The sequence below is a fragment of the Melozone crissalis genome, unplaced genomic scaffold (genome assembly GCF_028551555.1).
Source record: "Melozone crissalis strain CALT ecotype California unplaced genomic scaffold, PUWL_Pcris_2 ptg000026l_1, whole genome shotgun sequence".
Taxonomy (NCBI): domain Eukaryota; kingdom Metazoa; phylum Chordata; class Aves; order Passeriformes; family Passerellidae; genus Melozone; species Melozone crissalis.
In genome coordinates, this window is record NW_026535804.1 from 3,204,123 (window position 1) to 3,218,765 (window position 14,643).

Below are 14,643 nucleotides of genomic sequence, written 5' to 3' on the forward strand. Positions count from 1 at the left end.
CAGGGGCGCGGAGCTGCTACCGGCGCACACGGGCACCGGGCGGAGGCAGGAGCGGCTCCTTCCCTGTGGGGCGGGCCGGGGGCGGGGGCGGTGGGGCCGGCGCGCCCCATCCCACCCTCCCCGCGGGCGGCGGGAGGAGCCGGAGCACGGGCCAAGGTCTGCGCTGGGCGGCGGCGAGGCCGGCTGCGGTGAGGGGCTGCCTCCGATGCGGGGCCGGCTCCCATGAGGGGCTGGGTCTGATCAGGGCCTGCCTCCCATGAGGAGCTGCAGTTGCTCTGCTCCTGAGCCCGGGCACCTCACACCATGGGTGACATCCCAGCGCCTCCAGCTCAGTGTGACTTACTGGGGCAGCTACATCCCTGATCATGGAGGGGGGCTTTGGTGGTACCCACGTGTCAAGAAGAAGCTGTGGAAACTCCCATGCCTGGAAGTGTACGAGGCCAGATTGAACGGGGCCCTGAGCAGCTTGATCTAGTGAGTGGGGTCTCTGCTCATGGCAGAGGGTTGGAACGACATGATTTTAAGGCCCTTTCCAACCCACATCATTCTACGATTCAAGCGAAGTGTGTGCTGAGGAGTGCAGAGCTGAGCCACTTGCTGGCTTTGGGCTGACCATGTCCATCCATCCAGACCGCTCAGGCTAATGTTAACATCATGGAGAGGCTTCTCGCCTCCCCCTTGGATGTGATTTCCCCAGCAGGACTTAAGTGAGCATCACATCACTTCTCCATCCATCTACAGCCTCTTTCTTGATGCTGATTGTTTCTGTTGTAGACATGTGATTAAACCCGTGGCATGGATCCATTTTCAAAAGCCTTTAGTCAATATATTTTCATGATTATATGTAACTAATAGGTTTTGTAGTGTAGCACCTTGGACACAATCTGGATTTCACCTCCCCATGATGCAGAAGCACTGTTTGCTTTCCTCTCTATTAGGACTTCTACAGTATTATTGACCTTCCAACACTTGCTGTTTGTTTGCCCACTTGCTGCAGCATCTGGTTCAATTAACATCATCTCCCACACAGTAACCCTGCTGCCACAAATCTACGTCAATATTTTAAGAATCTGAGTTTCTTTCCTTTCTGTAACATGCGGAACTCTCAGGTAGAAGGATGTGGTCAAAAATGTTCACCAGAACAAACAGGAGTAGAATAGAATCATAAATCAGAGAACCAGAGAATCACAGAATGGTTTGAGTTGGAAGGGAGTTTAAAGCTCATCTAGTTCCAACATCCTGCCATGGGCAGGGATGCCACCCACTTGATCAAGCTGCTCAGGGCCCCTGGTCTTGAACTTCCAGGGATGGGGCATCCATCTTCTGCTTCTCCAGGCAACCTGTTCCAGTACCTCAGAGAAGGGCAGTGTTGCTGTGTCCCAAAAATATGTCATCCCTAAAGAAAAAATATTCTGCTAATCTTTTACAGAGATACTGGGACTGTTTCCCACCCAAATTACTATCAGAGAAAGCCATGACCACTGCTAAAAATTTGCTTTAGACATTTACTATAACTTGGCTAAAGGTGTGCTGTTCTCATTAGTGTGGGAAGATAAGCTCTTGCCAAGATAAGGTTTTCAGGTGACTGCCTACAAGATCTGGAATGTCAGACTGAGCCAGGCTAATCAACACAGTCACTATGCAACCCTCTGGAGGAAACACTAGAGAAGCCCTTGCCAGCTGAGTGAATGAGATTTTCTGAGGACACAGTGGGTTGGCCTTGCAAGTCTTACTGCAAAACTTTTGTTCAGTGGAATTGCACTGCAATAAAAGTTGTAAGAAAACTCAGAAATAGCTGGGAGTTACTCCTTTATGGCTCTTTAAATCTCTCCTGCAACAGTCTCTGATAGAAGCTGTTCTGAGAGAAGTGCTGAGAGTTTCATGTCTCCTGACATATGGACATGCTCCATTGGGTTTCTTGCACCAAGAAGCAGGATTGGGTGCAGTTTGAGAATGTGCTCAAAATTAAGACCACCTCTGATATTACGAGATGTCACAGGTACAGAGGCACCTCACAAACAGCTCCTGTAGGCTGTGTGTACAGGAAGGGAGACATTTACTCCATCAATGAGCAGCACAGTCCAATTGACATGTGGATTAATTCCTGATTAAATCATTGACTTTGGTGGTCCTGTTGAACCTCATATTTTTTCTACAGTATCCATGGAGGAGGGTCCTGAATTAGGGTGTTTCCCTTGGTGTCATAAGACTCTAAATAAGGAGCCCTAAATAATTCTGCCACTTGTTTCATGTTCCTAATTTATGGTGGGCAGCTTCTGCTTTCAGTCGCAGTTAATGCCATTAAAGAGGGATGGTAGTGATGAGTAGGTGCCAGCTGGAGTGCTGGCTCCCCCTGCATTCCTCCTGAGCTCGAGGGGAGCCATCGTGCAGCCTGGACCTCACAGTAGACACTGTGACTTGCACTGGCTTTGCACTGGCTTCCGTGTGCTGTCTGTCAAGGCAGACAAGCAGAGAGGGAAAAATCAAAGGCAGGAATTAAGGAAGTATTAACTTCTCAGACAGACAAGATGGAGGGGGAAGCTTAAAAGCTCCTGGGAAGGGCCATGGTAAAGGATTCTGCTGACACTGGTGCAAAGCAGAGCCTGGAGCACTGTCATGGGCAGCTCACTTTGGTCCTGCTTCCTTTTAATAGTGGGAATGGAGATGGAGGTACCTAGAACATGTCATTACTCTTGTGGTGTTCCCTCAAATGCAGGCTGGCTCTGCAGGAAAATGAAATGGCACCTTTGGTGCAAACGTCAGGGAGCCATGAACTCACCTCCTTTCACCGGACATTTATTCTCTATTCCAGGGAGTGGCAAGATCTGATCTGGATCCATTCAGCGATAATGCATTTGAATCTTCTTTTTCATGTCAGCTGCACAGTAACAGTAAGGAACTTTTCACCTACTAACACCTGGGTCAAGCCAGAGCAATCAGGAAGTGCCTCCTGGCACACCCAGGCCATGCAGGAGCACCCAGATATCAGCTGGAGAGATTGATGGGGCAGGACAGGAGGTAACGTGAGAGAGAAGCTGTTTGTGTAAGCACGGTGCCAGGTATGAGGCAGGCTGCTTTCCATGTCACACCTCGTGCCAATTCTCAAAGCATTAACAGCAGGATGAAGTGTGGTCAGCTCCTGAAGAGATCTGTATAAAGAACTACATTCAGAGCTGAGGGCTGGGGATGGCTTGAGCATGTGCAGCTCTGAAAGTCACAGTTTTAGGGTTAGTTGACTATAAATATCACCTTCTTTCTCTGCTTGGAACAGCAGAGGCTCAGCTTCCTTTCCAAGAACCACAGAGGTGTCACATTTTACAGATGGTAAGGAAAAAATGCCTGCCAAAGAGGGTGCATTTAAAGCAAGGCCCTATACATTTAATTTGTAAAAAAGGGGGAGACACCTTGTTTAAACACATATAAGATGGGAACTTGTAACAAACTCTGCTTGAAGTTAGCATTGAATGAGTAGCAGCAGATTTGGGCTTTCTTCTTCTCAGTGCTGTTGCAAATATGTGCCTCTCCCTTCTTGCACGAAAGGATTTCATTTCCTCATTTCTGGAACATGCAATGAGCAGTTTAGAAGTCCCATGACAAAACAGATGAGGGAGTGGGCTGGGAATTTGCAGCCCCAGTTCTTACTCTCTCCACTGCTTTTGGGCACATATCAGCTACATGGCTTTGTAGGAGTGGAAGGTAAGATTCCCTGACTGGAAGTACAGAGGTGGCAGTTCCCTGGGAAGCCAGCACAGGGTGCTTGGGGCCACACTCCATTTGGCCTGTAGCTGCACTGTAAGGCCATTCATACTGCAGAGTGAGGTGGGATCCGCATAATTCATCAAGTCTTTGTGAAAGGAGAAAATGGTGTTTGTATGACTCCTCCAGGACACTGTGTGTAATACCAACCTGCCCCATTCTGCACTTCATACTGAGAGCAATGAGCAGGAGAATTTACACATGCTGAGTACTGCCGAGATCACCCCTAAGTGATCCTGGAGCTGCTCCAGCTGTCAGTAGCTGAACTCTGAATGCACTGGGCATCTTTCTCACCTGCTAGATAATCCCACAGACATGCTTTCAGTGCCTATAGAGGTTGGCAGAAGCTCTGGCTTGTGAGTGGCTTGGCTGCAGGCGGAGCTCAGAGTGATGGACAAACAGCCACAGACAAACAGCATTGGGCCTTCTGGGGCTAAGGCCCAAACTATCCTACTTTAGCCCGTGACAATTGTCACAGCTTATCCTCTCCCCTGCCAGCTTGGCCACCCCACAAACTCCTACTTTTAATGGGCTGAAGCTGTTCAGGATTTCACCAAAAAATGGGCACACAGTGGTTGCATAAATACAAACACCTGGTCCTGCTTTGTTTGAACAAACATGCAGTTGTCACCAGCCCTTAGCCACACTGAGCTGGTGGCGTGTGGCAGAGCAGTTCTGTGCTGCCTTTGTAGATGCCGGCATGGCACATGCTGTCCACTTCAGTGTATATTCTTTGTAGAATGACTCCTAAGCTCACTTCTTCCTGGTTTTCCCCAAAACAGCTGTATTCTGCTTTCTGTTTCCACAAAATAACTGTTAGCAAAGTAAGCAATTAAGTGATTTAAACATCCTTTCCAGTTGCCAGCTGGAGCTGTCAGGGTCTCTGGCTGCATTATTTAAAGTATTTAATAGATATGGGAAGATAATCTATTCATGACCTCTGAAAACTTGCCAATTATGGCATCCAGGGACTCAAGCAGTAATGGAAAACACCAGAGGATGCTGCAGGATTATAACAGTGTGTTTTAAATGTAACTAAAGCATTGAATACAACATGTGAAAACCAACTTAAGATCCAATCACCCTCAGTCGTGAAAGTGCCAGCGAGGCTTTCGCTGATGACCACACCAAAGCAAACAGGAACTGCAGGTTTCAGAGACCTCATGCGCAGCCTGAGCTTGTGCTCACAAATCTGCCGGCGGCGCTTCCCGCTCCGTGGCATTGCCATCTAGTGACAGGCACTCAGTGTGAGCCCGGCCAGACCCCAACGCTGAGCCATGGCACAGGGCTGGATTGATCCTCCAAGCAGAGGTGAAACAGCCCTGAGAGCTCACAGGCTGCGGATGGATCGGAGCTGCTGGGAGCGCACAGCCCCGCAGGGACCCTGCGCTGTGTTGCACACGTGTTTAAAAGGATGTGAAGGGACAAGCCACAGCCTCTGAGATGCCACAGAGCCCCAGGACGGGTCGTTGTCAGTCGGGATTTTGCAGAAGGGCTGATGGATGTGAGGAGCACGGTGGCTTTGAGCAGCTTGCACAGTGCCAAGCACACAGGGCTTTGCCACAGTGAGAGAAATCCTTCCTCTCTTCCTCCCATGATTGGTATTTTTATAAATTCAGTGACTGAAAATGTCCTCAGAATTAGAAACTATTTGGTCAAGAAGGTAAAATCTGAGCCTATCTATTGTATGAGCAATAGAGTGGCCAGCAGAATCACAGCAGTGACCAAACCCCTGTACTGAGCGCTGGTGAGGCCACACCTCAAATTCTGGGGTCACTCTCTGCAACTCCCTGACAGGAGGGTGCAGCCTGGTGGGGGTCAGTCCCTTCCCCTGGTAACAAGCAAAATAATGAGGAAACGGCCTCAGCTTGTGCCAGGGAGGTTTAGATTAGATCTTAGGTAAGATATCGTCACTGAAAGGGAGCTATTCACTGGAACAGGAGAAGTGGTGGAGTCGCCATCCCTGGAGACGTCTGAAAGACAAGCAGATGTGGCACCTGGGGAAATGGTTTAGTGGTGGCATTGACAGTGTCAGGTTAAGTCAGTGATGTTAGAGGGCTTTTCCAGCCTGAATGGTTCTGTGATGCCAAACACCGATATATTTTTAGAATACCGATCCGGCGCTGTTTCTGCAGCATCGAGCCGGGAACACAGCACCTGCCGGGCGGCAGAAGGGCACAGGGTCCTGCTGAGCCTTGTCCCTGGCGACGGGCGGTCCCAGCCCCGCCAAGGGGGGCGGCTCGCCCGGGCCCTCGCCCCACGCCCGCTAGGTGGGAGCAGAACGCCGCGCTCGGAGCGCGCCCGGCGCCGCCGCCGTGCCCGTGGGACATCGCCGGCATCGGGGCTCGGTACCCCCAAAACCTCCCTGGCCTTAACCCTCTGATCTGCAGGATCCCCACGTCTGTCAGCTGGTCACAGCGGGTCCCTTACACGGCGCTGGCGGAGATAAGGGGAGCCATCTCTTTAAATTGTTTTTTCATGCTTTATTTGAGGGGGATTCTAGTGCAGGTCGTATTTTAGACGTTTCCGTGTCTCAGTTTGTATCTCTGGAATGCCTGAAATACAGAAGGCACAAACAAGCCTTTCCTATTTCTCACCTTGAAGGGCTTAGCAGAGCTCTGGCTGAGGGAGGTGGTGTGCACGCAGTGGGACACTGCTGTGCTGAAGCAGGACATGGTCACCTGTCTGAACCAAGAAATAAATTAAGTTTGAAGGGCTGCTTCCCTAGGCACGGTTACCATTACATAGAAAGCAACCTGGTCCCATGTGTCATCCCAGTTACTCAAGAAATGGAATAACAAAGTGCCATGCCCAAGCTCAGGAAATTGAGAGCACGCCCATAAGCAGCCAGCCTGGGTTGAAGCCTTTGAAAAACCACAGCAAAACTCAGCAGGAGAGCTTCATACAGGAACACGAGAAGAGAAGAGAAGAGAAGAGAAGAGAAGAGAGAAGAGAAGAGAAGAGAAGAGAAGAGAAGAGAAGAGAAGAGAAGAGAAGAGAAGAGAAACAAGCCCTCTCACAAGCTCCTCTGGACCCTGATGTTGGAAAGGGAGGAATTTGTTGTTGCCCATAAGGAACTGAACTCACCTGAGAGCAGAGAGGGGTGAAGTGCTCGAGCCTGTAGGAGGCTCTGCTTCCTTGGCTCAGCCCAGCTTACCTTGATGCCCTGAGAATCCCCCAGGACCGGGGGGCTGGGAAGGCATTTCAGTGGTTCCAGCCTGGTGCGCTTGGCCCCGCAGCCTGGACAACACAGACACATCACAGAGCTCACCTGGAGGGGATTTGCACTGGATTTTGAACAGATCCACATTTTCCCTCTGTTTAAGGACTGAGTATCCTTCCTGCTGTTTTCTACTGAGAGATTACTTTATCAAAACATCCTCTAGACAGCAAAACTGGTCTGGGTGTCAATTTAGGGTCTCTCCTGCTGCAGAGAAATCAGATCATTCCAGGCAGTGAGGAGCAGGGCTGCAGAGTGCCCAGTGTCTGGTTCCTCCCTCCAGTGGCTGCTCCCCAGGGGAGAGGAGATTTCATGTCAGGAGCTACACAGGTCATTCACTAAAAACCCCTGAAGAGCCTTTTAACAAAGTCCTGTAACAACAGGACAAAAGGGGGGATGGCTTCAAACAGAAGGAAGGCAGGTTTAGGTTAGACAGTAGGGAGAAATTCTTCTCTGTGAGGGTGGGGAGGACCTGGCACAGGTTACCCAGAGAAGCTGCAGCTGCCCCATCCCTGGAAGTGTCCAAGGCCAGGTTGGACAGGGCGTGGAGCAGCCTGGGACAGTGGAAGATGTCATTGCCCATTGCTCATCCAGTCCCACCCTCATCCAGGGTGGGATTGGATGAGCTTTAAGGTCCCTCCCAACTCAAACCATTCTATGAAATGTTCTGGTGATACCTGAGCAGTACCTGAGCTCTGAGCCCCTGCTGCCCTTCAGCCTCCAGGCAGTGCCATGCCCAGCAACTCCTCCTTTGCAAAGAGTTAAATGACAGCAGGAGACGCTGCTGGATTTCAGGCTGGAAATCCCAAAGATGTGAATGAGTGGAAAAATCCAGCATTTTCCTCTTCACAGACAAAGCAGATCTGTCCCTTCTCCACATCCTTTCTCCCCATTGACCGCAGCTCTCTCTGCTGCAGTCCTGACATCCTCAAGCCTTGCACAGGGCTGTTCCTGCCAGGGCAGAGGATCCACACGGGCACGGCTGATCATTGTGCTGGTCACTGTGCACACCCTGGGCAGTGTCCAGGGCCACATCTGCTTGCAGACACATTAAACTCTTCCACAAAGGGCCATCATTTCCCAATCTCCCTTCCAGCCTCCTGGCTGCCGCCGCTATCTGATACCTTCTCCAACTGTTCACAATTAAAATATGACCAAAGACTTGAGTGCCTGGAGTGATACAGATTATCATCAGTAACAACAACAAAAAAAGGGAAATGCACCGTTGTTTTTATTTTCAAAAGCTTTTAATAGGACACATTTGTTTTTGTCAGTTGTAAAGATTTACACTTGGTTTTTTTCTTCTTTTTTTTCTTTAAAAAAAAAAAAAATCATATCCTTTTTCCAATTTTCAAATCCAAATCCAATTTTCCCCATGAGTACCACCTTTTGTTGCCCCAACCAAAAGACTTTGTTTTGGCCCATATACCTGATACAGTATAACAATATATTAACTATTAAATACAAAGTTCTGTCATATATACTAGGTTGTTATGGACATTGCTATGGTACTGCACCTACTCTACTCACCTTGTGTAATACTGTACATGGGTTATTATAGCCAAAGGGGCAGAAAAGGGGAGACTGGGCATAGCCTAATTTACAGTGGTAATGCTTTTGGTGTTTTTTTTTTTTTCTTGTTTTTTATTTTCTCCTTGAATACACCTAGTGCTGAGTGCAATCCACAGAAGTCAAAAACAGTGTTCTTTGTCATCCTCCAAAAATATCTACAGTACAAACCTCTAACCAAGTTTTGAAAAATCACTTCTATGTGCTAGGGGCTGCAAGAACAGAATTTACGTTTTTCCAGACACGTCTGCAGTCTCTTTTCCCCCATTGTGTCAGATTGGCAATAACAAAATATCCTCCTCTCATCTGCATACAGTAAATCTACAGTAGTAAAGTGCTGGTGTGCTTGAATGAGCTGGAGAGCCATGCAACTACTTCACCATGGGCAGGGCTGAGCTTTGGGGGGAGAGGGGGTTGTGTTTCATGTGGGTACAGTTCTGGGACAGTAAATAGCACTGCAGTATCGTGGAACTTCAGCTCAGCTGCTGACTCCCGAACACAGCCTGGCTGCAGGCTGTGAAACCGCGCTCCACGCGTTGGAAGAGAGCAGGCCTGGCTCCAGGGTTACGAAAAGAAACTCGAAGATAAGAGCTGCTTCTGTTGCCAAGATGCAGCACAGACTTTTAACAATTTCTCTATAGATTTCTACAAAAATATAAAAAATTCTATCAACATAACCATTCTACAGAATTCCTGTTGATTTTGTACATTTTGTTTAAAAAAGTCAAATTCTATAAAACCCTCCCGAAGGTATTTCAAATGATTTGAGTATTATTGCATGTGCTGCAGTACATTTGTATTTGTCTTTCAAAAGGGCATCTAGAAAAAACTTATCTGGTTTAGAAAACAATCTATTTTACATGTAATTCTTTTCCTGAAAGCATCATCATAGAGTATCTTTTATTTGCTAGTCTTTACTGAATATTAGTGTATGATGTAAACTTTTTTCCTACTTCCACAAACCTTGTCAGTAGGCAAAACCCCAAGCATTAAAATAGAAGAGCCTTTAGGCTTTCTGTTACATTTGGAGTTGAACATTTGGATTGACGTCACATCACTGTTTTGTGCCATGATTTCAAGCTAAAATGTTCAGTGGGTTTTTTTGTAAGGAAGGATCTGAAAAGTAGTATCATTCCAGCTATGTGAACACAATCCTAATCATTGAGGTACCAGGGATGGCAATTTTTGTGGCCTAGCTAGTTTCCCAAGCTATTTAGCACATGGAAAAGCTAGGGCTCATTATTGGGTGTAAAACCAAAAAGGGATTAAGAATATTTCTCAGGCTTAATGCACTGTAATTTTATTATTTCCTTAAATATGATCTAGGGGAAGAACTGATGAAAGGTTTGAAATCATTGCTTTAGACGGGCTTAACTCTGGATTTGGGCTGGCATATCAAAGAGACCGGGCTCTGCATGGGCCTGTGGTGAAGAGGGGAAAAATGTCCCAGCCAAGAATTAATCTAACTGCACTAAATAGTAGAGAATGTTAATCCTCCTACTTCAAATACACTGATTGCCTGACTTCCTCCTGAAAGCCCTTACATTTCTTGTGGACATGTAAATCAGTAGGGATTGTTTATGGAGTAAACATCCTCAAGTGAAAATGAAGGGGCCTAGGGCCTCTCATAGGCTGTGGGGAATGAGCAGCATCTTCTCCTCGTGTGTACACTCCAAGCCAATGTAGATACACGTGGTGGAAGCAGCCTAATTTCTGAATGGATAAAAGGCTGTACATCAGCATGTTGTAGTGATTTGCAAAGATTGGTAGTTGTTAAAATTTACGGACTCCCGACTGACAGAATTAGCACAAATCCTCCTCCTGCCTCTGCTGGCATCATCTGTGGACTTGGTTTCAAGCCTCTGACTATTGGCACACTTCAAAGCATGCCTGCAGTCTAATTTAGCTTACATCTTAATGTGATTTCATGGAAATGGAGTGGAGTTAATGTCTGGCTTCCATCAGTCATGAGGTGTTGAATGGGGCCAGCCTCAAGTGGTTTTCAGGCTGTGCTGTCCAGTTTTACAGATTGCTTTTGGTAGAGGACATTAGTACAGTAGTAAACAGGTAATTTTTGAGATGATTGATGTTATAAAGTAAGGACATGAATTCTGGGTTTATCCACTTTGTATCATCATGTTGCTGCTTAAGGCTATTGTGGATTGGAAATAAAATTGCAGTTGGGGTCATGTAAATTAACTCTAGCAGTGACAGCAAAATACCTGGCTATTTCACTGAAAACCAGCAGTCATTTCAGTACCCACAGACTTTCTGTAAAATAACTTGCAGAAGTGCCTTGATTCAGTAGAACATGAGCATACGATTTTTATTTTCAGGAATTACTTTAATGTGATCAACCTCCAGGCATTCTAGGCAAGAGCTTAACTTTGGGCATGTGCTGAAGCCTATTGTTGTGCCATGTCTGCCCTGATTTCACCCATTGCAAGTCTTAAACTTGATCTCACTCTCTTTTCCACAGAGTGCAGAGAGGAGGAGCTCCACTGAAAACAGAGGGATGAGGGAGGTCTAAAACTCAGCAAAATAAAAAGTCCATGCTGGAGACACTGCAAAAACATCTTGGAAGTGACCACAGGCCTCTGTTGTCTGTTTCCTAGGAATGCATGAAAATTAACCATTGACATGATTTTGTGAGTCAGTTTTTTGCCAGTGGATGATCTATAACATCCACTATGATCCTTTCATAATTCAATATCTTGTATTGTTAAATGGCTCTGCCTTCACCGTCTTCAGGCATCAGCATGTTGAACCTTCCTGGGTCTGAGCACTTGCTTTCATACTCTGAATATCAATTTAATGCAAGTTTGGAATATTTTCTTAAAAAATTGCAACTGCTTTTCTGTACTACACAAACAATTGTTTTCCCAGAATATCATTGAAGTTCAAGGGGAAAAATATATTACATTAAATAATCCTTATTTACTGCTGACTGTGGGATACATTTCCTCTGTAATGCACTAATTGGCTACATTGTGTGCTTTGCAAAACAAAATGAAACCCAAACAAAACAAAACAAAAAGAGAAGGGAATAAATATATACTTTTTTAGGTTAAAATATTCGTAAAAACCAACTTTATCTCAGAAATATTCCGAGATGCATAAAATAGAAGAAAATTAAATGAGTCTTTAGTCACAAAATGTACTACATCCCATGATACTAGATTCAATTAATTTAATAAAATATAATATACATATAGATTCTGCACATTGTATTGCTTTTACCTAAGCAGAACGTATGCTTAAGTAAGCGTGATATAGGTTAACCACTCTTTTAACTAGCTGGTTCTTTAATCTTTCTTTGGAAATCTTTTACCCAGTGCCATTTTGGAGTACAGAGTTTTTAAGATTTTTTTTTCTATTACATGAAAGGAAGAAGACATTTGGCACCAACAGAAAAGTAACTCAGGGGTCCATTTCCGTTTGATCAAAGGAAAAGCTAGGAAGTGTCAACAAGTCTTTCTTTGGGGTAGGAGATGTTGACATACTGTCTGGAAGCAGTGAATCCCCTATATCCACTGAGTCCTTGGACTCACAGGATGGAGCACGCCTCCTCAAGCACACGTCTCCACTGGCAGGTGAGATGCTGTGGGGTCCCCTAGGTACCAAACTCTGCCCGTCAGGTGGATCTATAGATATACAAGGAGGGCTCAGTTTCTTCTTCTGCCGCGTACCTTGCAAGCATTCCATTTCACTGACCACCTGACTTATAAAGCCAGAAGAGCTGGACGTGGAATGGTGCTGAGGGCTGTTTTCTATGGAACAAATCTCTATTGAATGTCTCCTTTGATCATCTAACCAAGAGGGCGGTTTTTTTAGCAGACCCTGGGTGTCTACACTGTGATATTTCTTCAGGTCCTTCAGTATCACGTTGCCAGTATTGCCCACGTTCCTCTTAGGTGTGAGAGGCCGACCCTCCGAACAGGCACTCGAGGCTGTGCAAGTTTCTGAAGTGAAAGGCTCCAAGGAGCTGTTTATTTCAGATACTTCTTGGTCCATTGAATCTTCAGGGGTCTCCTGATACGAGTCTGCACAAGCACAGGATGCTGGTGCCTGCTTTGAAATATTATACTGATTGTGGGAATGCTGCTGCGTATGGACGCTCGCCCGACTCCAGGCAGCCAACTCATTCACTTCTGAGGGCATCAGAGCCACTGGTGACTCCTCCTTGGGCACAGTGGGAGCTTTTGGGTCAGAGAGTTCACTCACCTCGGTGTGGAGATTCTCCTTGCTATCCAGAGAGTCATTCCTTATAGCCATCTGTATCAGAGCGCAGAGGGGTTGGGGAGGAGAGGAGTTGCCAGGTGAGAGAGACAGACCAAACAAAGGTTAGTACAGGCAAGGCACAGCATTTACAGGGCACTCAGCTCTGCTGAGATCCCTCAGCACAGACCCATTGACTCCTATAACAACCTGCGTTGTGGGTTCTACCAGTTCTCATTGTCAGGGATCTGTGCGTTTGTCCCTGTGTGACAGCCCTTCACTTTTCCTAAATGGTTTAGCTTTAGCTTTAGCTTTCCCCTCTAAGGATGGAGGGCTGCAAAACCAGAGTGCCCCCACCCAAACTTACGTTCTTGTTATGCAAAGGATGAAGGTCTACAGCAAAGCCCTCAATGATTTCAGCAGCACAGGTGTGAGCAGGAGAGAAAGATGTGCAAGTGAGCCTGTGTATTCCCTTCTCTAGCTCAGGCGATGCTGAGGGCCTGGAATAGGATCCCCAGAGCCAGCAACACCAGAGCAACTCTGCTGTGTGCCAGCACCAAGGCAACAGCCTGTCCCTGGCTTTGATCCCTAGGCTGGAGCCACAGCTCTGCACCATCTTATGGCAGAAGCTGGAAACACTGGAATCCAAAGCTGGACTAATAATCCGTAATTATTTCAATTCATTCTGATGCTTAAGTTCAGGCTTCCTAAGGCACATTTTGCCTTGGCTGTCTGGAGCCTTACACAGCATCAGTGCCCGCTGGCAGAAGGAACCTTGGGCATGTTTTGAAGGCTTTGCCTTTTCACTTGTCAAAAGGCCTTGTCAAAAGGCTTTATAAATCAACCACATTAACTGGCCCTTAAAGGCAGAGTATCCATTTGAGAAGACTTTTAAATGATCTTAAAGATAAAAATCTTCACGGAGAAATTTGAAAGAAATGCGCACACTTGGTCCCAGTCCTTTAGAAAAGTGTAAGGAGATGAAATTATGAAATACCTCATGCTAAGGAATACTTTTGTGACAAATCACCCCAAAATGATCATACACTTTATATAAATACCGTCCCACAAGGATCATTTGAGCCAAATGATCTCTATCCAGCAAAGCTCTCATCAGCTGCAGTGCGTCCATGTGTGCACAGAAACACCATAGTCTATTGCAGCATCTGCACATTGCGCTCCCTTTGTCAATGGGGACAGCTCAGAGAATATTTAATATGGCAAACAATTTCATCCAGTGCTGGTGAATCCCTTCTAGTTAAAATTTCACAGCATAATGCTGGCAACTAATCAGTCAGGAATGAAGTTATTCTGGTCTCCTCAGCACCAGTAGTTTTAATGAGTGTTTGGGAGAAGAAATCATGTTCATATCCTGAAAAGAGACACAGACCACACGGAAGTTGAATACAGAAGCAAAAAGTAATTGTTGTCATTACTTTTGCTTGCACACCAACCTGTGTTGCACACCACGACAGTATTAGTCACCACCAGCTCTTTCTTTCTCTATGATACAGGCATCTGTGGTTGTTGTTAGTAGTAACAGTACAAATGTTTTACTGGTTTTAGTGGTTTGTTTGAAAAATAAAAGGACCCTCTGCCATCTCAGAGGGGTGTACACCTGTAGCAGCCACAGCTTGGTGTGGGCTACACCTTTGATACAGAGTCCTGGAACTACAAAATCAATATAGGTTTAATTTCAGGTAGAATTCCTCTGGAGAAAAGCCTTTGTGCCATGCACTGCCGAGGAGCACAATCCTCAGCGCGAATGTTTTCCCAAAGCATCCGATCCACTCATCTTCCTCTGCAAGTGCATCGCTAATTGTCAAACATCCCGGAGTCTAAACTGGACGTTACTGTGGGGGCTGTGCTTGCTCTCCAGC

General features: G+C 46.4%; 1 protein-coding gene across 15 annotated transcripts in view; it reads right to left on the reverse strand.

Moving 5' to 3' along the window:
- Positions 1–8,190: 8,190 nt before the first annotated feature.
- The window catches only part of CACNA1G (calcium voltage-gated channel subunit alpha1 G), a 147,739-nt gene continuing 141,286 nt past the window's right edge, over positions 8,191–14,643 (reverse strand). For 13 of the 15 annotated variants that reach the window (XM_054278736.1, XM_054278738.1, XM_054278735.1 and 10 more), the window contains one exon: positions 8,191–12,820. In XM_054278736.1, the coding sequence (XP_054134711.1) occupies positions 11,966–12,820 (855 nt within the window). In that variant the 3' untranslated portion in view covers positions 8,191–11,965. The remainder of the gene's footprint in view (positions 12,821–14,643) is intronic. The other 2 variants (XM_054278740.1, XM_054278739.1) reach the window with 2 other exon arrangements.